Source organism: Staurois parvus, unplaced genomic scaffold (genome assembly GCF_062004578.1).
Source record: "Staurois parvus isolate SC_StPar_1 unplaced genomic scaffold, SC_StPar_1.0 ptg000052l, whole genome shotgun sequence".
NCBI classification, from domain to species: Eukaryota; Metazoa; Chordata; class Amphibia; order Anura; family Ranidae; genus Staurois; species Staurois parvus.
This window is the reverse complement of record NW_028317848.1, coordinates 7,218,673-7,245,724: the sequence shown is the minus strand read 5'-3', so window position 1 is coordinate 7,245,724 and position 27,052 is coordinate 7,218,673. Positions and strand designations below refer to the sequence as shown.

The 27,052-nt window shown below is 42.3% G+C and overlaps 1 protein-coding gene across 1 annotated transcript in view; it reads left to right on the top strand.

Moving 5' to 3' along the window:
• Positions 1-27,052, top strand: part of LOC149470147 (neural-cadherin-like) — a 127,108-nt gene that overhangs the window by 25,215 nt on the left and 74,841 nt on the right. Inside the window, exons 2-7 of the mRNA XM_089666758.1 lie at positions 3,663-3,671; positions 8,368-8,562; positions 15,999-16,224; positions 22,967-23,171; positions 25,096-25,207; positions 26,528-26,777. Coding sequence (XP_089522884.1) covers positions 3,663-3,671; positions 8,368-8,562; positions 15,999-16,224; positions 22,967-23,171; positions 25,096-25,207; positions 26,528-26,777 — 997 coding nt within the window. The remainder of the gene's footprint in view (positions 1-3,662; positions 3,672-8,367; positions 8,563-15,998; positions 16,225-22,966; positions 23,172-25,095; positions 25,208-26,527; positions 26,778-27,052) is intronic.

The window sequence follows — 27,052 nt, the reverse complement described above, 5'->3', positions numbered from 1 at the left end:
TGAGATCTTTAACCGATTCAGGGAGACCTCGAATGCAGAAATTATTGCTCCTAGCCGATTCTCCAAATCATCAATTTTAGAGTAAGCCTCCTCCAAGCAATCTTGCTTTTGGGAAACTCTATGAACTGTTGTATCAACTTTAGCCTCAATACTGTCTAGGCGCTGGCTCAACTCCTGAAAATCCTGTTTGAGGTCGGCCGACAATTTTGAAGTAGCTCTATCCAGTTCGCGTTGCAGTAAATCAGCAAACCGAGCTATTAGGGTTGCATCAGTCGAATATTGTGGTGGATCAGGATGGATTGCTGGCGAGAGAGCGGGGCTGGCATCCTCGGGTTCGGGGCCACTATGCTGGCTACAAAATATGGCCGCTATCTCGCTTCCCAGTGGTGAGGAAGCAGGGAAATCAAGGCTCAGTGAACAGGCCGAAACCTGGGACTCGGGTACCGTAGGGCTGGAAGGTGACTGAGGGGGCTGTCGAGATTTACTCACCCCATCCTGCGCAACATCAGCGGTCCGGTCCCGTGTCACCCTCTGTAGGAGAGGTGCAGCTCTGCAGACAGCAGATGAGGCGGCACGAGCCACAGATGCTGAGCCGGGTACCATCTTGGGTCTCTTCCTCCACGCAGGGAGTAATGATTGTGAGCCTCCGCGGCTCTTCCCTGCGGTCCGCCCTGGAATTGTGCGGGGGGAAATAAAGTCCGGGCAACACCCGGGGGAAATCCCGGAAGCAGCGGAGGATCGGTGCCCGTGCACGGGCTGTCACTGGGTCCGGGAATGTGCGGAGCTAGTGCCGGACCATCCCGTCTGGCTGGCCACGCATGCGCACTCTGGAGTTAATTTTTAAAAGAAAACTGTATTAGATTATTTCACCTCTGCATAGAAAGATGCATGCTGATGTGGATTTTTATAAAAGGGAAAAGTCTGCTTTAAAGTGGATGATTCGATGAGTGGTTTACACTGATGCAAGCAAAAAAAGCAAAGGCCAAGGATGGAAATTTTTTGTTGAATCTAAGAGGAAAAAAATGGATTTTTAATTGTTGAATTGGCTCCAAAAAAAATTGTAACTAGTCTTATACACAAACGCTTATCAAAATTAATCCTGAAGAAGAAAGTTCTTTAGGAAGAAAGGTAATTTGTTCCTGCAAATTGGATGATATCTCTTTCTGGATCATTAGCAAGTTTACCTTTCCCAAATTGTCAAGAGAGATGATGTTTTCGGGATAAAGGGTAGTGCAGATAAAGGTATACAATGCTCTCAAATGCAGTGGCTGTCCACAGGGACAAATTGAGGTTTGTCAGAAATAACAGTTTCTAAATAGACAGTAGTGATGGGCCTAACACCCCCCTAACGAAAGTTCAACCGCAAACTTATAACAAAGGGGACAATTCACAAAGCAGTATCTTACCTCATCTGTATATTTGTTAAGATACTGCACGGCCAGGCCTGGACTGGCAATAGGACACACCGGGCATATGCCCGGTGGGTCGGGGCCGCTGGGCGTAAGAAGAGTGGGCTGTTGATGACAGCAGGAGGTAAGCGGCGACTGCGGTCTGGTCAGGCCTAACCCACACTGGGGCTGTCGCTCACCTCCAGCTACGTGGCTATTGCCAAAGCAGGGCTGACAGGAGGAGCGGCAGTGATGGTTCCAGTGACAGGCAGGAAATGCTGCCGAGGACATACAGACACCTCCCCCGCTGGCCGCTGCACACAGCCGCACTGAAGGGACAATGGCGGCCTCTCTCCTTCACCCGCCAGAACACTGTTACAGCTCGGCAGTGGATTGGGCTGTCTCTTTGCTGAACGGGCTGTCTCTTTGCTGGATGGTCTATCTCTTTGCTCAACAGGCTGTCTCTTTGCTCAACAGGCTGTCTCTTTGCTGGGCAGGATGTCTCTTTGCTGAACTGGCTGTCTCTTTGCTGGATGGGCTGTCTCTTTGCTGGATGGGCTGCCTCTTTGCTAAATGGGCTGTCTTTGCTAAATGGGCTGTCTCTTTGCTGGACGGGCTGTCTCTTTGCTAAATGGGCTGTCTCTTTGTTAAATGGGCTATCTCTTTGCTGGACAGGCTGTCTCCTTGCTGGACAAGCTGTCTCATTGCTGAATGAGCTGTCTCTTTCCTATATGGGGATGTCTGTTTGCTGGATTCGGCTGTCTCTTTGCTATATGGGGATGTCTGTTTGCTGGACTGGGCTGTCTCTTTGCTGTATGGAGATGTCTCTTTGTTGGATTGAGATGTCTCTTTGCTGGTCTGGGCCAACCCTTTGAATATATAGGGCGCACTGTGATTAGATCTCTAGGGGCACTGTAATGTAAATGGGCACAATTCTGTGAATATTCCATCACCAACTGCCCCAGGAACGCCTGTGGTCAGGTGCATTGCTTTGGCCAATCACAATGCACTGTCAGGGTGAGGGTCAGTCGGGGTGACAGGGTGTCAGGGTGAGTTGAGTCAACTCACACATCTAGCTCAACACTAATAAACAGGGAGAAGGTAGGAAGATCTGAAGGTCGTGTGCAATATTACATCGCTTTTGCGCACACTGAAATCTTTCTATGACAATCAAGACATTGACATTGTACTTGAACAAAAAGTCGTCAGAAACTAGCTGAGGACATGATGGCACCATCGATGGTTGGATGAGTGGCTTTTTAATACTTTTTCGTTTTAAATAGATTTTACAGTTGTAAGGCCAACGCTAAGCTTGCCATAGACAGAATTTCATCTGAATATTCATACAAATTTTTTAAACATTTTTATCAGAACATTCAATACAATGCCATCATTGAGTCAACTAACTTCATTCTGAACCCTTATAACATTCATTTACACCTACTACTTGAATGGATTTACAGATGTTTTAAACAGGTTTTTTATTGCTTATGAAAACAAGGAAAGAATAATGCAAATCAAAGTTTGTTTAAAGTCATCAGTATATTTCATATTTTTATATGTTTATCAGACCATGGAGTTGAAGTATATACAGTATATGATATATTTATCTTATTCTGGATCAAACTTTTTCCATGTGTGTCTTACCATAAGTATGATTTGTTCAGGTAAGAGACAAGACAAATATTCCATTCTTTGCCTTTGATCTTGTTCTTTAAAAAATCAACTGAGCTGGGGTGGACTGACCATTTGGAAACTCGGGCACTGCCCGAGGGCCCAGGGTCAGTAGGGGGCCCCATGAGATGCCCCTGGTACCTTTTTCATAGGCTTTTTTGAGTTTGGGCAAGGACACAGGGGCCCCATGATCCCCTATTGCCCAGGGGCCCCTTGAGTTGTCAGTCCTCCCCTGCAAGTGAGCCAGGTTGAAATTGTCAGTCGAACAGAGGGGCTGAGTTAGAGAAATGGAACTGTATGGCTAGACTTATGAGCCTTTCATTATCACTGTCCTCATTTATGATTTTCATCCGTGGGTATTATACATAGAAGCAAAGCCGCGATAGGAACACTTACATCAAACATTTGCTCAATCTCTGAAGTTCTGGGAGGACTGCTAGGAGCCGTAGCCCACAACATAGCACCCGTAGTGCGCAAAAGCAGTCAGGCTTGTATTGTATATTTATCTTATAAACAACTCACTGGTGCATTATTAAAAAAGCTCTGCTCCATTCAGTCCCCTTAGTTGCAATTATTTCCCCATTGTGACTCTTGCATAAGGTGGAAGAGGTGAAGCCAGGCTGCTGAACATAGCTACATGTAAAAGACATCCCTGGCTTCTTGCGTACCTTGTTCTTTCTGTAGGGAAGTAGGCAGGAATGGTGGTTAGAGAGAAAAATGAGGGCTTAGCCATTTGACTTTTGGCAATAAGTGAAACTTTGCTTCTCTGTGGCAGAGTTGTATAATCTGCTTAGGCTATAGATTTTAGTGAAAGATAGAGTGGGTTTGAAATACAGTGAAGGAAATAAGTATTTGATCCCCTGCTGAGTTTGAATGTTTGCCCACTCACGAAGAAATTATCAGTGTAAAAATCGAATGGTAGGTGTATTGTAACACTGAGAGACAGAAAAGCAACAAAATATTCAAAAGCAATACATGTCTAACAAATTATGCACTGATTTGCATGTTCTTAAGGGAAATAAGTATTTGATTCCCTTCACAAAACAGGACTTAGTACTTGGTGGCAAATCCCTTGTTGCCAATCACAGAGGTCAGACATTTCCTGTAGTTGGCCACCAGGTTTGCACACATCTCAGGAGGGATTTTGGCCCACTCCTCTTGGCAGATCCTCTCCAAGTCTTTAAGGTTTGGTGGCTGACATTTGGCAACTCAAAATTTCAGCTCCCTCCACAGATTTTCAATTGGATTAAGGTCTGGAGACTGGCTAGGTCACTCCAGGACCTTAATGAGCTTCTTCTTGAGCCACTCTTTTGTTGCCTTGGCCGTGTGTTTTGGGTCATTGCTAGAACACCCATCCACGACCCATTTTCAATGCCCTGGCTGAGGGAAGAGGTACATTGCCCAGTCCATCGTCACTTTGATGCGGTGCGGTTGTCCTGTCCCCTTAGCAGAAAAATACCCCCAAAGTAGAATGTTTCCACCACCATGTTTGACAGTTGAGATGATGTTCTTGGGGTCATAGGCAGCATTCCTCCGCCTCCAAACACGACGAGTTGAGTTGATGCTAAAGAGCTTGATTTTGGTCTCATCTGACCACAACACTTTCAACCAGTCCTCCTCTGCATCATTCAGATGTTCAGTGGCAAACTTCAGACGGGCCTGGACATGTGCTTTCTTGAACAGAGGGACCTTGTGGGCACTGTAGGATTTCAATCCTTGTCGGCGTAGTGTGCTACCAATTGTTTTCTTGGTGACTGTGGTCCCAGCTGCCTGGAGATCATTGACAAGATCCTCATGTGAAATTCTGGGATGATTCATCACTGTTCTCAGTTGTTTTGTGTTTCTTCCATTTGCGAATGATTGCACCAACTGTTGTCACCTTCTCACCAAGCTGCTTGGCGATAGTTTGGTAGCCCAGTCCAGCCTTGTGTAGGTCTACAATCTTGTACCTGACATCCTTGGACAGCTCTTTGGTCTTTGCCATGGTGGAGAGTCTGGAATCTGATTGTTTGATTGCTCCTGTGGACAGGTGTCTTATACAGGTAACAAAATGAGATTAGCAGCACTCCCTTTAAGAGACTGCTTCTAATCTCAGCTTGTTACCTGTATGAAAGACACCTGGTAGCCAGAAATCCTGCTGAATGATAGGGGATCAAATACTTATTTCCCTCATGAACATGCAAATCAGTGCATAATTTGTTAGACATGCATTTCTTTTGAATGTTCTGTTGCTATTCTGTCTCTGTGTTACAATACACCTACCATTGGATTTTTAGACTCATCATTTCTTTGTGAGTGGGCAAACATTCAAAATCAGCAGGGGATCAAATACTTAATTCCTTCACTGTAATTGATTATGAGCAGATTATTAGGGTATCACTATCATTACATGCTAGCAGAATGGCAAAGTTTTCTTGTAACAAAAATATAGGTTGTATTTCTAGCTCCTTGATCCTTGAGGCATTTGTGGACTTAAGCTGGCCATACACTAGTAGATTTTTGAACGTTTGTACAAATTCGCAGTCATCAAATTTGATGACTTGAGTGCAATACAAAAGTATTTTAAAATGTAATTTGCTTTTAACATTCAGTTTTGGAATGAATGTAATTTCCTGAACGAAAACCACATATACTGTTGCAAATTTAGTGTTCAGTTGAGAAAACATTTCAATCCTGCTCCTCAGATTTCTGCTGAGGTCACTATGCTGGAAAACAAACATTGATTTGATCTCATTAACCATTAGAAAATCAAATGAATGTTCTTAAAATTAAAGATTCCAAATGACATTCTACTAGTGTATGGCTAACTTTAAATATTTTGTTCTTCCTTTATTTTTTCTCTAGTCAGTAGTAATGTTTCCTGTGGGTGATGCCTGAAAAGTCAATATCAAAAGTACAAGAAGCTTACATAAGGGGTGCTAGGCTTATTCCACATGATTGAGTGAGAAGAGTACCGCATAGCAGAGCAGCTGCTTCTTTGTACTGAGAGCCAGCTGTGGTCGGTTGAGCCTCAAACACAAAGTCCCACTGGGAACACCTAATGGAATCCAAAGTCCTGGAAAACGTTTATTAATAGGTTTTAAACATAAAGCATTGTTATTTCTTGAAAGGTACATTCACCTCAAATAGATTCCTTACTCTCTGTGATAGCCTTTTCCAACCTTTTTACTTCAGAGGAACCCTTGAAATAACATTTAGGTTACATAATTACATAGTTAGTCTGGCTGAAAAAAAGACAAAAGTCCATCCAGTTCAACCATAAAAAAAAAGTGATAATCCTATACCCACAGTTGATCCAGAGGAAGGCAAAAAAACCCAGCAAAGCATGAACCAATTTGCTCCTGCTGAGGAAAAAAAATCCTTCCTGATCCCCGGAGAGGCAATTGGATATTCCCTGGATCAACTTTACCTATAAATGTTAGTATCCAGTTATATTCTGTGTATCTAAGAAAGAATGCAGGACGTTTTTGAAGCAATCCACTGAGCTGGCCAGAACCAACTCTTGAGGGAGTCTATTCCACATTTTCACTGCTCTCACTGTGAAGAAACCTTTCCGTGTTTGGAGATTACATTTCTTTTCCTCCAGACGTAAAGAGTGCCCCCTTGTCCTCTGTGATGACCTCAGGGTGAATAACTACACCGAGTTCACTATATGAACCACTGATGTATTTATACATGTTGATCATATCCCCCCTTAATCTCCTCTTCTCAAGAGAGAATAAATTCAGTTCCTCTAATCTTTCCTCATAGCTGAGCTCCTCCATGCCTCGTATCAGTTTGGTTGCCCTTCTCTGTACTTTCTCCAGTTCCCCAATGTTCTGTTTGTGAATTGGTGCCCAAAACTGAATTGCATATTCCAGATGCGGTGTTACTAATGATTTGTACCGGGGTAATATGATATCTCTCTCTCTGGAGTCTATACCTCTTTTAATACAAGAAAGGAATTTGCTCGCTTTAGAAATCACAGATTGGCATTGCATGCCATTATTAAGCTTATGATCTACCAGAACTCCCAGACCCTTCTCCACCATTGATTCCCCCAGTTGTACCCCCCCCTAGTATGTATGATACATGCATATTCTTAGCCCCCAAGTGCATAACTTTGCATTTATCAACATTAAACCTCATTTGCCACTTAGTTGCCCAATTAAACAGTGCATTGAGGTCAGCTTGTAAGTTGAAGACATTCTGTAAGGACGTTATTCCACTGCACAGCTTGGTGTCATCTGCAAAGACTGAAATGGGATTTTTAATACCAGACCCTATTTTGTTTACAAATATATTAAAAAGTAAGGGTCCCAACACTGAACCTTGGGGTACACCAGTGATGGCCCTAGACCATTCAGAGTAATAATACGATCTTTTAGCCAGTTTTCCATCCATTTACATACGGATTTTTCCAAGCTTGTAGACTTTACCTTACATATTAGCCGTGTGTGGGAACTGTGTCAAACGCTTTTGCAAAATCCAAGTCTACCACATCCACCGCCACCCCTCTGTCCAAGGTTTTGCTCACCCCCTTATAAAAAGAAATCAGATTTGTTTGACAACTTCTGTCTTTCATGAATCCATGCTGTCTGTTGCTTAAAATATTTTTTTTTTCCAGCAAGAACTCATCTATGTGGTCTTTTATTAAACTCTCCATTATCTTCCCAACTATAGAAGTTAAACTAACAGGTCTATAATTACTTGGTAAAGATTTTGACCCCTGTTTAAATATTGGAACCACATTGGTCTTACGCCAATCCAGTGGTACTATGCCAGTCATTAAAGAGTCCCTAAAAATTAGAATGACAATGGCTTTGAAATTACAGAGCTCAACTTTTTAAAGACCCATGGGTGTATGGTCTTAGAGAACCACTGCTAAAACCAATTCAAGGGGGGGTCAGAGGGAAAAATTTGACTTATATTAGTGGCTAGTGGGAAGAATGTCCCCATTACGCTGGTGATCAGCATGTCACCCCTACAGACAGCTACACATTCTGGTAAAAGGTCCCAAATTTCACAATTGCCCCAACTTAGTTAATTCCATTTTAAGTTTTAAAAGACATTTCTAGCTGTGAAAGGGCTAAGTAAAGATTTAGAGGTTCCATTAAAAAATTTTTTTTGTTTTCAATCTCATGCTGTAACACAGAGGTGTTGCCTGCACCCCTCTAGTAGTGCTATAAAGTAGGAGGTTCAAAACAACAAAACTAAATTGCCATCCTTGTAAAGCATTTATTGTGGTTGGTATTTTTTTAATGATATAAATGTTCTTGCTTTAGTGGTGACAATAACCCATCATTTCTGATTCTTGCATTTGCAGACAGTGATTGGTACTTGTGCCACATAACCATCATTGTGCCCAGAGAGGAGAGTTTGGAGTGGACGATGTACCCCTTCCCTTACCTGGCTTGTGTAGATCCTGAAGCACCAAGAGGCACTTTTGTGTACCAGCTTTTAGCCCATTACTACAATGATGAGAGCTCAGGAGATGGGATATCATACTACCTTATGGAAGGTAAGTAATGTTTCCTTATAGACAGACCTTTGATATAATATAAGGCATGGACTGGATTTTCCCCTAGAAGATATTAAATCATAATTCCAGACAAAAAAAAATGTTTTATGTTTTTGGGTTGAGTGGGTAAGGGTTACAACTTTGTTGTTTTTGTAGCCAATACAGAGATCCTCTGGCCTTCTGGCTTCACCTTCCCCTTTCACATGATTCCATTGAGAATCAGATAAAAGTATTTCTTTCAGGTGCATGATGCTTACCTGGACATGCTCTCCTGCTGGGAAGCTTTCAAAGCATACCTGGTGGAATATTTACATTGGAAATGAATGCTTTTAAAATGACAATTAGATTATGGGAGCACCAGGTGGCCCAGCAGGTCCAACTTGAGAAGGAATATGTTTCTAAACCCAATGCTTTGACCAACGATGCATGGATGTCTGCTCAGGATGTTCTGAAGCACCTATCCTTGTCATCCGCAGAGAAGTGATTCTTAATAAACTGGCTTACTATAAGGAGAGAGAGCAAGCCGGTCGACTGCTAGCTACAATCACTCAATCCCAACAATCTTCAAATAAAATGGAAGCACTAGCTAACTCTGAAGGATGAATAATAAATTCACCAGACCTGATATTGCAAGAACTGATCCATTTTACTTAGTCCTATATATGTCTAATACCACCCACTCTGAGGATTCCTAAAGCAGAACTAAACTCTCTCAATCAACATTAACTATTTTTGATCCTTATGCTAACTTTAGTAAATAGATAGGACAGTATGCTATATATACTTGTTTTAAACGTTTATTTTTAATTTCTTCAGTTGCTTCCTGGTTTCTGGCCTAGGTCAAAAATGATGTCATACATATCAGGAGTCTTTATGGGCATTTTTTTTCTTTCATCTGGAGGTGGAGATGAAGGGCTTTCTCAGCTAAGCTCAACCTTTTTGCTAACTGGGGCTGGACAGACCTATATCACTCCAATGATCTAATTGTGAAACTACTGGCCAAATGTCACGTACCTGATAGGAGACTGAGTTGACGAGGTCGGCCTCACTTGTGTCCCTAGCCCTGACCCCACTGAGGTTGGAACAGGGGGAGTCTAGGGACCAGGGGGACAAGAGCACCAGGAGTTGTTGCTTGTGGCTCTTGCAGATGATGGCCTTGGTAGACTGATTATCCACTGATTTAGGGCACAGTAGCAATAGAGCAGGCAGGTACTGTGGATTTCCGGATGTGCAGCAGAGCAAGGTAGGTAGCCAGGAGCAGGACTGGAGCAGGGTCAGACAAGCCAGGGTCATAAACAGTCGGGCAGCGCAGTACCGAATCAGAAGAGAAAGCCAAGGTCAGGAGCAGAGCCGAAGTCAGAAACCAGGAGCAGGAGAGCAATCGGAGTCGGGTCACGAACAAGCCGGGTCAGCAACAAAAGGAACGCCAGGAACTAGCAGGACACGGGGGGGAGCTGAAAGACCAGTCAGCACTGAATCAGCACCGAGGTGCTCTTTAAATAGCCCACCCAGTGCAGACAGGTGCGCCTGGGTCCTAGTGCCTGCCCGGCGTCGTCATCGGTGACAGGTGCGCCTGGGTCCTAGTGCCCGCCTGCCTGCATGCCTTATCGGAATCCTTCGCAAGCACAGATTCATGCGCTGCGGCGATCTTCTCGTTCCCTGATACCAAGGTTCTGGTGACCAGATTATATAAAATAATTTCTTCCCTAATACTTTCTGGCCAAGCAGGCATGTATGTCTCAAAAATCTACAAATATTAACCTTTGTAGATTATTTATTAACATGAAAACCTTTGCAGATAATAAGGGTACAAGAGCTCTACTTTGCCTACATGCAATAAAAGCAACACCTTGGGCACTTTCAACATGTCTCTTGGATTAAACTTTTTTAAAAGGGGCTGAAAACAGCTATTTGTGAGGGAAGCAGAATATCTCCAGTGTTTACATTGGGCAGGGGCACCAGACAAGGGTGTCCACTCTTGCCTCTTTTGTTTGCTCTGGCCAGGCCCGGACTGGCCATAGGGCACAACAGGCATTTGCACAGTGGGCTGGGGCCGCCTAGATAGGAGTGTAGCAATCATGCACACAGAGATGGACACGGTCATCCATTTTGCTCCAAACCCCTCCATTTTGTATCTCTCTCACCCAAATCAGATTCCTCCAATATCCCCCCTCCCTCTCTGTTGAGTGCTATGTGGTCTGGATGATAACAGAGATCACAGGCAGCAAACTCATCGGGAGGGCGCCATGGCTATAAACTTTACTAGCTGGTGCCCCTCTGTCTGCGAGACTCTTGCTGGAGAAGGGATCGTAAAGCCATAAACCAAGCCCTCACTGAGCTTCAAAAGACATTCCAGGGAGTCGTAAAACAGACTTACATTTTAAAACCCAGTTATCCATATAATTTTATATCTCCAAATAGGAAATAATGACACAAACATGGAGCACATATTCGGATGGCTCACTCTAATACAAATCGCCTGATACATTACACCCCCTATCTGACATATACAGGAAAGCAGAAAAATATATCTCCTTACCCATTCAAGCAGGTATGTCATATTTCATATCTAACCATTCAGCAGATGATTCTGGGTATTAATCTACTCATGGATAGAATGTTATATGTACTTAGGAAAAGTTATTGGCCATAGTATAATTTGTGAAGGCTTTGGTCATAGCCTGAGCTCCCCGCCTACACAACCCCCTCCCCAAATGAGGCGATTGGTTCTCTGCTTCAGGCAGACACCCTGTGGAGTTCCTAGAAAAAGCTAAGCTAAGCTGAGTTGAGTTGAAGTTGAAGTATCTCCCTTTTAACATCGGAACTAACTTTGGGAGATAAGACCCTTTTGGCTCTGAAACCTGATCTGCTTAACCCAAGGCTGAAGGCAAGTACTTTATCTCCCTAAACTTCTGTTATCTCTTTGCTGTGCTATTGTTCTCTGTATATTTATATATATATATCAGCTACATCTTTTTCTGTAAATATTTTTATTGCACCCATTTGACCTTTTAGTAATAAATCTTACTTTCTAAAAGTGTTGAACTGTTTCTAAAGCTCTTTAATGTAAACTAAGCACCACTGCCTCTGAAGAGCGCTACTGTGTGTGTGTTTTAAACTTCGGTATATCTCTGCCTGCGGTGACAGTGGTATACTGACGATTATTCAAACATCATAGTGTTATTGTTGATATTGCTGAGTTTCCTCTTTCTCTGTACAAAAAGGAGGTGGTGGCAGTGTGAAGGGTTAATTGCATAATTAACTTAACCCAGTAACAATCGCTCCCAGGCTGCCAACACACAGGTTGTGGTCTATTAGCTGGAAAATATTTGTGCAGGGTGCAGCTGGGCGTGGCATGGTTACGCACGTGACAGCGTGGTTTTAGATTGGCTAGTCCTTCGGTCACGAGTTTGGTGAGAAGGGCTGGGGTCTGACGCCGAGATCGTCACAAGGAGGTGTGGCCGGGCGGCACATAGCGGAACCAGACAGTGTATTTCTCACCTGCCACCACTGAATTCCTGCTTCTCCTCTCCCTCCTGCAGGCATTCAGTGGTGGCAGGTGAGAATGCAAGGTATGGATCCTCTATGTGCCGCTCAGCCGCCTCTCCTATCTATCTCCTGCTGTCGTGGGCTCCTGTATGCTCCCCTGTGGCAAGTCACAGCTGCACCCTGCACAAAGATTTTCCAGCATGCGAGACCACAATCTAGGTGCCAGCAGCCTGAGAGGGCTTGCCACTGCGTAAAATTACCTAAGCAATTAATTAACCCTTGAAACTCCAAATGGCCACCAGATAGCTTTGGGCATATCAATGCTTCACAATATTAGCAATAACAAATATGAAAAATAAACATCCGTTACACACACTGTCACCACAGACAGGAATATTCAGAGATTTACAGTAGCACTCTTCAAAAGATGGAGATTTTTTAGTTTGCATTAAAAGCTTTAGAGACAATTTCAACACTTTTCAAAATAGGGTTTAATAAAGAAAAGGTCAAAATGGTGCAAATAAAATATTTACAGAAAAAAGATGTTAAGGAAATAAAGAGACAATAATGCAATAGAGAAATTAAAAGGTGTTTAAAATGAAGAATACTTAACAATGTCCCTGTTTGCAGAGTCCAATGGATCAGTAAAGATAGCACAGTGGTTCTCTAGAGTCGAGTTAGGTGTTCCTTGGTTTGATGTTAAATGAGAGCAGTCAGCATTTCCTAGCATTCCCCTTTTGTGTGGTATCAAAGGGGTGTTGACAGAGGCCATCTGACCAACCATCCGGTTTTAGACCTGATTCACACATGTGAGGTGCGGATTGAAGCTCCGGCTTCACAGCTAATTGACACATTGGTTGTTCAGCAGTTCATGTCAGGTTTACATCAGGTTCAGGACAGGATTAGGCCAGGATTTTATCCTGTTCACACATGTGCAGTTTAGAAACGGTTCCCATAGAAGTCAGTAGCTTCCGCACCTGAACCTGAAGGCACTGCTCAAAAATCTTACATGACTTATTTTCAAACTACACTGAATCCGTACCACCAGTGCTCCAGACATATGTGAACAGGCATTATAGGAAGCAATGTTATTTCACATGTCATGCGGATTGGATGCGGTTCAAACCACATCCAATTCGCATATATGTGAACTGGCACTAGGGGGTGGTTGCTGGGAGGTCACCCGTTTTATGACCCAGTCCCAGATACAGTTTTAGATACGTTTTAGTAACTCTGAATTTCTACAGGGTACAGCTGGCTACCCTTCTTGTCCAGCATGAAATTAGCTTCACAATGGATATAGATATAACAGGTCTCAGATATTTGCTTCTCATAGGAGGAGTGTGGAGGCCTAATCCACACGGTCACTTCCTGGCATAGTGGTGTTTAGGTTCAAAATTCTACCCAATAACTGATGAAGGTGCATATAACTTTATTCTGGCTATACTGTCATTATTAAGTTATGGAATATACTGGGATGATGGGTTCTGCTGAGAGAGAGATATGGTATTCTATGGATACCAACAAGATATGTATGACCCAATGTCTCTCAACTTTCTAGTCACTGAAGTGGCTAAGTCAGATACTTTTATGGGCCCTGCAATGTGTATTGGGGGGTTAGAGCCTGCTAGTCCTGATAAATGGGTTTCTGGCAGCAGCTAAGATGTTGTGGATTGTATAAGCTGAATGGAGGAGGGAGGGGGAGAGAGGAGAAGGTCACTGTGGCAATTTCTCTCTTCTGACAAAATGGCATGGAAGACTTGTGACCTGAACAAAATGGCTGTTGCTACACACACAGTTATTTGGGTTCCAGGTACGCACGACCATTACAGGTAGGTACATGCAAACTCATCTTTTGTTTTTTTTGTATTGTTTATTCAACTCTTTGTTATGTTTTTGAGGGTCATTCGTTTGTAACCAGGTGACTGTAAAGTGTTTAATGCTTTGTTAAACTGTTGAATTGTTTGTAAGTTAATATATGTGGGTAAATTGGTGTGGTGTTATTTAAGTGTATTATACTGTTTGGGTTAGTTGCCCTGCTGAGGTGGTACTCCCTGAGAGGTAAGGGTTAACATTGCTTGAGGTGCTCCGATGGACTTGGAGGAGGTGCTTGCAGAATTCCAGATGAAATATTTCTGCTAGGCTGGAGTCTCATTTGAACTGTATATAAGTAAAATGCAGCGCTATAAATATATCATAAATGCTTAAATAGTGATAAGACACAGTCCAGTGAAAGGTGCTCGTTGATTCCCGGTGCAAATGGTAGAAATACGCACTAACCAGAAGCGTATAGGTAATACGCATGTGAATAACTATCCTGAAGATTCCCCTCTCCTTTCTGGTCTGATCACGGGAATAGCTGGAAAGAATGAAGATCAAGCACCCTCGTGTGGTAAAGATGTGGTCCAGCAGGTCAGAGAAATCTTTGCCAAGATGTAGTTCCCCCTCTCAGTAGCTGGCACAGGAATCACTCAGGGCTGTAAAGGTTGAAGAAGCTTCCCTCTTGGCCGCAGACATGACACCCGCTCAGTGATTTACATCGCAGACAGCCACTAACTCTTCCCGAACACTTAGCCGGAGCACCACAACAACAACACGCCGCACAAGGGAAGTGACACAGTCCTTTTTACATTTTTCCTCATTTGAACTGGTCTGGGTAGGTAGCAGGAACTCAAACTTCACTGCCATGAAGAAGGATTGGGGTCAGGGGCGGACTGACCATTTGGAAACTCGGGGACTGTCCGAAGGCCCGGGGTCAGTAGGGGGCCCCATGAGATGCCCCTGGTACCTTTTTCATAGGCTTTTTTGAGTTTGGGCAAGGACACAGGGGCCCCATGATCCCCTATTGCCCGGGAGCCCCATGAGTTGCCAGTCCACCCCTGATTGGGGTGATGATGCTCTCAAAGCTTTTAAGCCAGACTTTTACTGGTGGTTTTAGGTTGTACAGTTGTCTCCTGATGGCATGGATGAAGTTTCAGGAGTCAGGAGAAGGAGCAGTTTCTGTTGGCATTAACTGTGGGCAGTAAGTCATTAAGCCTAGTAGTTCCGCTCAGCACGCCTGATATGCAACAGATCTGGTCCAATACACTTGGTGGTCTGTTGTCTTAGAAGGCTCAGTCGTCATGATCAGGTCCAGAGGCACAGTTCCACCCAAGGCTCTGTTCATGCAGGTTTAGGCACTCCATGGTGGTCTCCCTGGTGTAAACACCCACAGCAACATGTCTGCAACCTCTGGCCCCCGACACTGATCTGCTCAGATCCCCAGCCAATTGCCCAGGAACAATCCTGTGCTCTCCTCCTCTTTATGCAGGGCAGCCTGGGTAGTGAACTTTACAGCCCATGGCCTCCATTCTGCAGCACTCCCCCCAGGACTATATATTCCAATGCCACTCAGCATCTGTTGTATACTTTCCCTGCCCCTGATTGGCTCAGGTCTACTGCTCCAAGGAGGGAGATCTCTACACACGCATCCACTCCAGCAGCACAGCAGGGAAGCGAGGGGGAGAGAACCAGTTGAAGATCACACAGTCCGGTGCTCCTCTCAGCCTATTGTACAGTGGTGGGAGGGGGAGATGGAAGAGGGAAAGCCCGCAGCACTCTCCTGGTGGTGGGCATCCAACTACGCTTGTTATAGTTTATATTTCTTTCTAACTATGGAGTGGTGTATTTTAAGTGTTATGTGCTTTAATAATATATAAAGCATAAGAACATATCAGAAATTGTCTTATTTAGTAAAACAGTTAAAGATGAACTAGAACATGGTTAATGCAGCCAAACAGAAATAAACTTTTAACAGATCCGACTACCATTAAGAGAAATCTGTTTTGTTGCTATTGAGTTTTTCACAATTAGCACCCAATCATTGCTCTTACAGTACCTTGCCATATGTGTCCTGAATTGTACATGAATTTTAGGATGATGATTCTGATTTATTACCTTCTTTTCAGGTTCTGACAAGCAATTTCAGGTTGAAAAGGAGACTGGTATCATTAGAACGACAGGCTTACCACTGATTTGGAATAAGGAATATGCTCTCACAGTGCAGGCAGTTGATAGACATGGGAAAAAGAGCCCATATGCCTCTATCTCTATTCTGGTTGGCTTGCGGCCTCCACAGTTTACCAATATGACGTACAGTCTGTTTGTTCCAGAAAGCACTGCTGCTGGGGAGAAGTGAGTATGGAGCATGGTTATTTTAAAAGTACATACATGTGTACATATACAGTATTTAGGTAGGCCCTGACATAACATCAAACTTCTTTAGGTCTACACACAACTATGTAGTGTAAGGACTGCCTGTCTGAGTACAAATTGATTGGATGGTTCAGGTAGGTTATCATATAACATAGTTTTGGTAAATCTTAAACTGGCCATACTCTAAGATTTTGTTACTTTTTTTGTTTTAAGAATTTTTTTTCAATTTTCTTCTTGTTAGTGGGGTCAAACCAACGTTTGTTGTCGCTGTTGAGAAAATTCGAAGGAAAAGGATGGAAAATTTTTCTCGAACAAATTAATTTCTAAGGCCTAGTTAACACAAGGTGTACTAAAGCATATGGCCGGGTAGAGCCATATTTACCTGAACATCGATGCACAGGTGTTCCATGCATCCCCGTGCAGGCATTCCTTTGTTGATACAACATACAAGTGATTTGGGACTTGATCCATTAATAAATTGCCCACTTGTGCTGTGAGGTTTTTATAGGCAACCTTAAAGCAGATGTTGAAGCAGATGTTGTAGAATCCCTTCACTGCCACATAAAAAAAAAAGTCAGAAAATGTTGGCCTTCATTTTAGAAGCTCAGAAACAATCCTTTACTAAAACATTTTTTTTAAATTGTCCCCTGGTGTACACCATCATCAATCACATTGTCAAGTGATGCAGGTCCACTTCAATCACAATGAAAGACAGCTGCTGACCCACACAAAAGAAAACAAACAGAACCAACTGATCCCATTGTTTTCCTCATGCTGAATGGAATGATAGTTCCCCCCTGATGCTGAAGCAGGGCCATCTGGTGATGTAAGAAAGCATAAAGGTGGCGCAAACACCTAGTGCACTATTATTATTATTATTATACAGTATTTATATAGCGCCAAAGGGTTTGCTCAGCGCTGTACAATAGCGAGGGGGACAGAACATGAGACAAAACAGTAACAATACAATACACGAGGGGTTCGAGGGCCCTGCTCTTTCGAGCTTACAATCTAGGAAGGTTCCAAGGTTTCCACTATCCAAGGTTTATTAAAAGTGTAAAAGGACAAAAAATATACTCACAAACATAGCATGTGTGTAAAGCCTATAAGGCCATAGAGGTGGCCACAAGGATGACAGAGTATCCGACTGATGGTGCAGTCAGCCTACTGACACGCTTCGGGGATGAATCCCTTTCCTCAGAGCTATGGTCAGCCTAAATACAGGTCTTGCTTTATATGTCTGCGCCTATAGCAAAGCCCCTCCCCTCGAGCCCAAAAAAGGAGAAGGGGATCATGGGAATGGTTAAAACCGTATGTACAGAAATGACTACATGAATGGTAGTACAAAAATACAGTGTTAAAAACAGTATAGACATTATAATAGACATTATAATACATTGTAATATATAGAGGTAAATAGAGCACCAAGGGGGTTAAGAATTACCAAAAAATTTAATTTTTTAGATGAAGATCTCATGAATGATTGGTATGATAGCCCAAGGGCATGCAGCAAAAGATGGATGAACATCATCATCCAACAACGTGAAAGGATAATTGACAAGGTCCGTACAAAGGAAATAGAGAAAGATTTGGGTGGGTATACAGATGTACCATATTTCTCTGAATGGGATAGGAATATCAATGACCAAGCAGTTAAATTTGAGGCTAATCTTATCAGTTCTAAATCTAATAAATTCGAGAGAGACAGGAAGGATATTGTACAAGGTCGTGAGCATGGGTGGAAGAAATCTAGACCTTCTAGACCTATGAGAGACATTACATCTCAAAATATTCAGAAGGCCACAAATCACGACCGTGATATGACACTCAAAAACCAAGGAAGACCTGACCCCAACTGTGATAAGACATCCATAAATACATCAACAGTCCATTCGCAGGGGCATAAAGTCCAGTTTGCACAACCTAAAAGAGGCAGTTTTACACCATCTTATCATAATATCAATCATCATAGTAATAACAACTGGACCACTTCCAATGGTCCTCACAGGGCCAAACATGGGAGACAGTACAAGAACAGAAATTTCTATAAAAAATTTAAATATCCCACAGATATTGACCAGAGTAGTAATAACAACACTAGCCCAATGGCGGTTTCCCATTCCATGCCATCTACAGCTCCGAAGTACAATGGTAGTTTACACACTAATCATATGCCTCCAACAGGAGAAACTCAGTCAGTGTCAGCAATAGTCCATCCAGTACCAGCATCCTCACCTCCAGTAAATATCACATTCTCATCTCCCTCCCCTTCGTCTCCTCTTTTTTTAGAGGAAGCCATACCCCTAGGAGGACCCAACAGGAGAAACAGAGTAGAAAAACCAGAGGAGGAAAGAGAGGAGGCAGGAAACAAAAAGAGGCAAAATTTTGGTGGACACTGTGATACCATCAAAATTTTCAACCTTACAAAACTAACATTCAGTGAGGTTGAACTATCTCTCTTGAGAAAAGGCCTAAATCCCACCCCCCCCCAACACCCCTAATTTATTCAAAATATTTGCTGATCTCAACAAATGTATTCGTCATCTCACTCTCAAGAGATATTATTCCATGTAGGACATTTCCAACACTATAGACCAGGATACCACTGATGAAGTCTCCGAGACATCAGATGTTGGTGATATTGCTACTTTGCAAACATTGGAAGATCTCTGGGAGGAGGGACTTTGTGATTCCAGAAATCCCACTCCGATACCTCCTGAACAGACTAATGCATATCTTATCATGGCTGACATCACACATACCCATTTTAAACCCAAATCTATTTTTTATCCTCATTGGGCTAAGGGAAACTTCATCTCCTCATTCTATGAAGTTGTGTATTCAGAACTCAGCAAGCTATGCATCACCACCAGACAGGATCACACATCAGAAATGTCTCAATTAGAGAAAATAACATTGGAAAGCTTCAAGAACAATTCAGAAATTGTTATCAAACAAGCAGATAAAGGGGGAGGCCTAGTTATACAAAGCAGACAAGATTATCTCACAGAAGCCATGAGACTTCTAGGAGATTGCAAAACCTATGAAAAACTTTCGGAGGACCCCATCAGGCCCTACAAATCCACCCTCAAATCCTTATTAGACAAAGCACTCAGGGAAGGAGTGTTGAACAAACAGGAATGGCAATTTTTGTACAGACCATTCCCCCTTACCCCACACTTCTATCACATTCCAAAAATACACAAAAGATCCAATCCATCCACCTGGAAGACCCGTTATACCTGGGATCAACTGCCTCACTAGTAATGTAGGAAATTACATCGATCATTTTTTACAACAATATGTAACATTACTCCCTTCTTATGTCCGTTACTCGGGACATATGCTTGACATCTTATCACATTACCGTTGGCAACCGGGCTACAGGTGGGTTTCCTTGGATGTGGCCTCTTTATACACCTCTATAGCACACACATTCGGGCTATCAGAAGTCCAACATTTTCTCTCTTTGGACAATACCTTACATCCCTTGCAGGCAAATTACATCAATGTATCGAATATTGCCTTACCCACAATTGCTTTGTGTTCCAAGACACCTTCAGACAAATCAAAGGCACGGCCATGGGAGCTAGGTTCGTCCCTAGCTATGCAAACTTATTCATGGGCTATTGGGAGAAATTCTATTTTCGAAGTAACAACCCCTTTGGAGCGAACCTAGTTCTCTTTGCAAGGTACATCGATGACACCATGATCATTTGGGACAGCACAGATAATAAGTTAGATCAGTTCCTCTCTCATTGCCAGAACAATCCCTTTAACATTGAATTTACACAAGTTGTAGATGATAACACACTTGTGTTTCTAGATCTACAGCTCATGTTCAACAATGACTTTAACATTATCTCCAAGACACATTTTAAACCCTCAGTGGGCAATTCATATTTGCACACCAACAGTCATCACCATCCAAGATGAATTCAAAATGTACCTTTGGAGCAATTCTGGTGGCTCAAGAGAACCTGCGCACTTCTTGAGGATTATGCACAGAGCACCATCCTCAGGAAGAAGTTCATAGAGAAAGGATATGCTGTAGCGACCATTGAACAAGCATATGCTAAGGGCTCCATACTCCACTGGCACTCATTTGATAGCCACCTGTGAAGCACCCCCAGAGAAAGAACAGCAGGGAAAATGCATTGCTTTTTGCACTCGATACAACCCTAAGGCCTTCCATATTAAAAACATCCTTAAAAATTGTTGGGGAATTTTACACCAGGACCCCTTTCTAACCAATATCATCTCGGAAAATCTAGAGGTAATCTTTAGGAAAACCAAAGATTACAAGAGCTTCATAGCAACAAATAGGGCCAAAAGTGTCCAGGCAACTTTGGCGTCCTCTTGGAGTACGCTATTCGATCAAAAAGACAGCTACAGATGTGGAACAAGTAACTGTGGATGTTGCCAATTCACGTGGCATAGGAAAAAGTAAGTAATGGGCAATTATTGTATTTCCTACAAGGTTAAACAATTTATTAATTGTAGCTCACAATATATGATATATTGTCTCATTTGCCTTGCGCCCTTCTATATGTGGATCGTACGACCCACACATTACATATGAGGTTTGGAGAACATAAAAGAAATAATAAACCTGGTTGGAGGGGCATTCGATTCCCAACCATTTTAAAGAAAAACACGACAACAACCCAGTGGGTCTCAGGGTTTTTGGGCTAGAAAGCATTCCCAGAGACATTAACATGGGTAGACGATTTTGTCAATTATGTCAGAGAGAGACCTTTTGGATTCACCGTCTGGGGACTTTGTCACCTAGAGGGCTTAATGAAGGGCTAGATATAAGTGCTCTGATCCATTGATAACACTGGTAGATGATTTTGCAGATCATGCCAGAAAAGGCATAATGTAGGGCTAAATGTAAATGTTCTTAACCACTGATGATACTGTATATTGGTTCCTCCATAAATCAGTGGTTTCCACCCATCATCTTCCACTTGTTTATTTTCACCTTGATATGTATCCATTAGTGTTATAAATTTTATACACCCATTTTTTCATGTACAATAATTTTTAATTTTTTTAATCATTCTTAATGTTTGTTTTTATAATATATTTATCATCACATTTCACAATAGCAAACAATGTTTCTATTCTTCCTCTCCTTTTTTTATGTTTGTTTATTTATTTACTTAATTATTCATTTATTTATCATCCATTCATTCATCCATTGTTTCACTATTTCGGTATACGGACACTCTTCCTCTTTTCTTTCCTCTTTTGCAATTATGTGCTCCAATGTGCTGGATTCTCCTCTTGGAGGTGCGCGTTCCCCCTGGTGTGCTCCAGCAGCTTGCCTTCTGAGTACTGGATATAACGTCACTATGACACACTTCTGGATGGTTATTTCTGGCCTTTGGAACGCACAATTACACTGGCGTGCGTTCTGGTGGCCATTTTTGTCATTCTCCAGTCATTTCCATAGATCAGCACACACCAACTTCATTTTCTATGGCATTCTTTTAACCCAAAAAAAAACAAGATGTGGGTTCCATTTAGAGGTACTGTGATATCATATTGTTGTTCTGAACACCACTTATACCTCCAAATTTTACATGTAAGTTTTTTTTTTGTAATGGTTGCCCAGTGTGTGGATCTTCATCCTTTTACTATTATAATGCACTATAATGTTTTTAACACTGTATTTTTATATTCATTTGTACCATTTATGTAGTCAATTCTGTACATATGGTTTTAACGATTCCCATGATCCTCTTCTCCTTTCTTGGGCTCGAGGTGAGGGGCTTTGCTTTAGGCGGCACTGGCCACAGCCATATAAAGCAAGACCTGTATTTAGGCTGGCCATAGCTTTCAGGAAAGGGATTCATCCCCGAGACGCGTCAGCGGGCCGACCACACCATCAGTCGGATACTCTGCCATCCTTGTGGCCATCTCTTATAGGCTTTACACACATGCTATGTTTGTGAGTATATTTTTTGTCCTTTTACACTTTTAATACACCTTGGATAATGCACTAGGTGTTTGCGCCACCAGTATACGTTCTCACATCACCAGATGGCCCTGCTTCAGCAGCAGGGGGGAACTGTCATTCCATTCGACATGAGGAAAATAACAGGATCAGTTGGTTCTGTTTTTTTCTGTCCTTTTACACTTTTAATAAACCTTGGATAATGCACTAGGTGTTTGCGCCACCTGTATGCTCTCTTCCAGTTTGTTGATCTCCCCATCTGAGGAGGGCTGCATCTCCGGAACGTTATCCATAGGCTATTCATGCTTCTGATCCCCTGGCCTTTCCCTGGCATTGGTTCCCTCAAGGTGATAGAGAGTTTATACATCTGTCCCATCTGGTGACATAGTTAATCAAATATGGACATGCCTTCTGATGTGGTCCTGGGATTACAGGAAGAGTGGGAGAGCCCAGCAACCATGGGTGTGGGGGGTTTCGACCATCTTTGTCCAGTAGATAGATGTTGTCCCTGGATGATGCCTGAACAAATATGGCTCTGCCCTTCGGAGAGAAATATAGATGAAGTCATTGTCAGGGGGAGTACTTTGATCTATGTGATAAGCAGTAAATACCTGTATGTCTTACACGTACAGATTTCTTATCATGCATGCACCTAACATAACAACTTATCTGATGCTAGGTCCACTTTAAGCATCTACAAGTGAATATTTTATGAAATATGTGACCTCCTGAATTTAACATGTGCCCTTCTTTGTACAGAATAGCAGTTGTAGAAGCTGTGTCTTTCCAGAGCCAGCCGATCACCTACAGCTTGCTGCTGAATCCCAGCAGCCTCTTCATCATTAGCCAGGAGAGTGGAGAGCTGAGCCTCACCCACGCTGTGGATTATGAGAGTGAACACCATCTCTACCACTTGTTGGTAAAAGCTGTGGAGGCAGACAGTGGACTCAGCAGCGTCACAGAGGTAATTGTGTTACTTTAATGACTTAAAGAAAACCTCCATTGTGTCCTTACTAGTCAAAGCAACAGGTTTGCTTTACAGGAAGAGCCAAAAGCAGTCAGTACATACCTTCTCTACACTTCCAAGTACAGACCACTGGAAAAGTCTCTAGTATAACTGGGAATGGGGGAGCATGGCACATTCTCTCTGCCTCACCACAATGCAGCCTCTGTACCTGAACTACCATTGCCAAATCTAAGTGTTGTTACATATGGACCAATAATGGTCAATGTTTGATTTGCCAAAGAAAGCCATGTAAGGCTCTTTTCAGTACAGAGGAGAAAATACATTTATCATGGGTTCATTGACCACTTAAGGTCTGGTAGATTTTACCCCCTTAATGACCAGGTCATTTTTTGCTATTCACCACTGCTCTGCTTTAACTGCCAATTGCGTGGTCGTGCAACACTGTACCCAAACTAAATTTATATATTTTTTTCACACAAATAAAGCTTTCTTTTGGTGGGATTTTATTTTTTATTATATAGACAAAAAAAGAACGAAAATTTTCTGCTATAAAATATATTCAATAAAAATGTTTTTAAAAAAACAGATTTCTTCATAAATTTAGGCCAAAATGTATTCTGCTGCATGTCTTTGGTAGAAAAAAAAAATTACAAGTGTATACTAATTGGTTTGCGTGAAAGTTAGCATCTACAAGCTATGGTATGTATACTGGAATTTGTATTTATTTATTTTTATACTAGTAATGACAGTGATCAGTGACTTATAGTGGGACTGTGATAGTGCGGCAGGCAATCTGACACTTTGTGGGAACTGGCTAACTGACACTAACATCACCAGTGACAGTAATACAGTGATACACTGTCACTGTAATAATGACACTGTGTGGGAAGGGGTTATCATCTAGGGACAATCAAAGGGTTAACTCTGTGCCTAACAATGTTTACTGTGTGTAAAGTGTGTTGATTTTTTTAAGTGATGTTTGCAGGGAGAATAAAATGGCACATCACTGATGTCTGTAGACAGCCCTGTGTTGTTTACCAACACAAGGCTCTCTTCTGTTATTCACTCAGCCAATCAGCAGGTCCCAGCCATAAATCATTGATCAGGACCTGCTGATTAGCTTGTGCTGTAGCAAATCACAGCACAGCTGGGGACGGTGGACACACCCCCCCGCCCGGAAATGCCAGGTAACGTACATGTACGTAATATGGTGCAGAAGAGCCACCGATCTGCAGTATATCTGCATGGGCTGGTTGGCAAGTAGGTAAAGAGGATCTTCAGCCCCCCTCAAAAAATTTAAATTGAGCAGCTACAAAAACTGTAGCTGTTGACTGTAATAAAAAGATACTTACCTGTCCATGGATCTAACACCGTCCTCATCCAGGCCAGTTCTTTAGGTCCCCAGCGCTGGTCTTCAGGTCCCCAGTGCTGGAATGTTTACTCCTTGCAGCATCACATGCGCTTTGTGAATGATCCCACAGCCTTCTGAGACCTGTGATGTGTCCCAAAAGGCTGCAGAAAAATGGGGGGGGGCTGAACTTGGCGATACGAGCGGAAGTAGCTACCTGTCAAAAGTATCGGTCAAAACCCCCGAAAAATAAATGTGCCCAAAAGTGGTAGAGGAGGGGAGGAGGAGGAAAAGCGGAAATATCCCTTTTTTGAGTTAAGTTCCGCTTTAGTTCTAGAAGCCCACTATTACACATGCCAGGGGTGCTAGATTCACAGCTATTGCTATGGGAAAGTTTTTTAAATATGAAAAGACGAACGGTCAAACCCAGCCTCGTTGTGCCCATGTTGCGGAGAGTTTTGGAAAAACACTTACCAGTTATTTTCTATTTTCAGCCATAGAACCCCTGCTAATCTATCTATCTATCTATCTATCTATCTATCTATCTATCTATCTATCTTCTTCTTTTCTCAGGCCATGGTTCACATCATAGATGATAATGATTGCTCTCCTGAGTTCCTGAGGTCTATATACAGCAGAGACAATATTTTAGAGAATATTCCAGTGGGGACATCCATGTTACAAGGTAGATTGATGTCTCCTGCATGTATAATTGATGTTGTTTTAGCATTTGCATGATAAAGTGTAGTTATCAGGCAATTATTAGTTCAAAAAAGATAGCATAGTCATCAAATTATCATTCCTCTTTTACTGTGGTTCTAATGTTGAACCCACAAAGCTATAAATACTACAAATGTAGAAGATAGTTTTTAAAACTATATAATATAAAGGATCAATTTTGTAACCTTCAAAAAAGTATATTTCCCTCTAAAATAAATTACTAGTAAACTGCCTTAAGTAACTAAAATGATTTAAAATTACCTCTATCACTACCCTTGCAGTGTAGTGTCATTTGTCAGGTACTAAGTTCCTATAGGTATGTACCACTCATTGGTGCTACTGCCACTGTAATGGCTGATACTTTTTCCACCTCCCATGATAATATTATCCTGAACAAAGTAGACATTGGATCACACAAAAGCACTCCCTGTTATAAATCCGTATGTTCCCCTTAAATAAAACCAGTACTGACTGATTCTAATTTTCTGCATATGTGTTCCAGTTCAGTAAGTACTAAAGCCACTGGATAAGCAGTAGAGCCAAAAAAATAGCATTCTCAGGAAGAGAGATCATCAATGGTAGCATCCATCTCTTATCTTGGTATGCTGGAGGTGTCGGCATCCTCGTGGTCTTAGCACCTGGCGGAGGGAAAGGTACACACACCTGTTCTTCAGCATCCATATTTAGTTCTGTAAATACAATACTTCCTTAAAAGTAACCATGTCACCAAAACTAAAAATGTAAAAAGGCAACCCATAAAAATACAATATTATTACTAGTTTTGCTGCCAGTTAATGTAAGCTTTGTTGAGTTATAGCCACTGGTAGGATCTTATTCATCCAGCACTTCTGGGTGTTTGGATGACCGTGTTCTGTGCTGCATGGACTCACTAGTGAACTAAAAGCTGATAATATAACCACTGGCTGCATTGGGAGCTGCACACATCCAACACAATTTGTGGTTCATCACCATCAACTTCGATGACCACACTATTAGAGTAGTAGCCAATGAGCGGAACCTTTAGTTCCTACCTAGCTGGTAGACATTCAACACACTCAGAAGTATCAGATGCTAAATTCTACCAGCCACTGTAGCTCTGCAAGAGCATTTTGTGAGAATTTAAATCCTCAAAACCGACCAAGTGGAGACTAAACTTGTGCTACAGTTGAGAAACATCGGTCTACTTTGTATAATCTTAGCTGCCAGTAAAAACCTCATGTGGATAGATAGGGGTGATATTGAACCATGTGTAACTGAATATAATGGTCATTTTATTTTGTATCAGTGACAGCCCAGGACTGTGACTCTGGTTCCAATGCAGAGATTTCCTACTTCACTCAGAGCTCAGAGTTTTCCATTACGTCACAAGGAGTCATCCACACCAGCCAGATACTTAACTATGAGCGAGCCAACCACATGTATGAATTTGTAGTAGTAGCTGTGGACAAGGGAAGCCCCCCTCGTACTGGAACAGCATCTGTGCGCCTACGCATGGCCAATGTCAACGATGAAGCCCCTGTCTTCTCCCAGACTGTGTAAGGCCTTTCATACAGATTAATCATCACTTAAGGTAATATTTAATTTATAAGACAGTGCAGGCTGTGATGTGGAAAGTGCATTGCAGTGAGAAGGTACAAGCAAGCGTACAGTAGCGTAATCACTTAAAAAATAATTCTGAGGGTGATTATTGGTTACTGTATTTAGTACACTGTTTCCACCTAACAGTGATATCTTAGCTACAGATGGAGCCTTCAGGGCTGTCTGCCCCTGGTATCTTATGTGCTTCAGATGTTCTAACAATGAAATATCC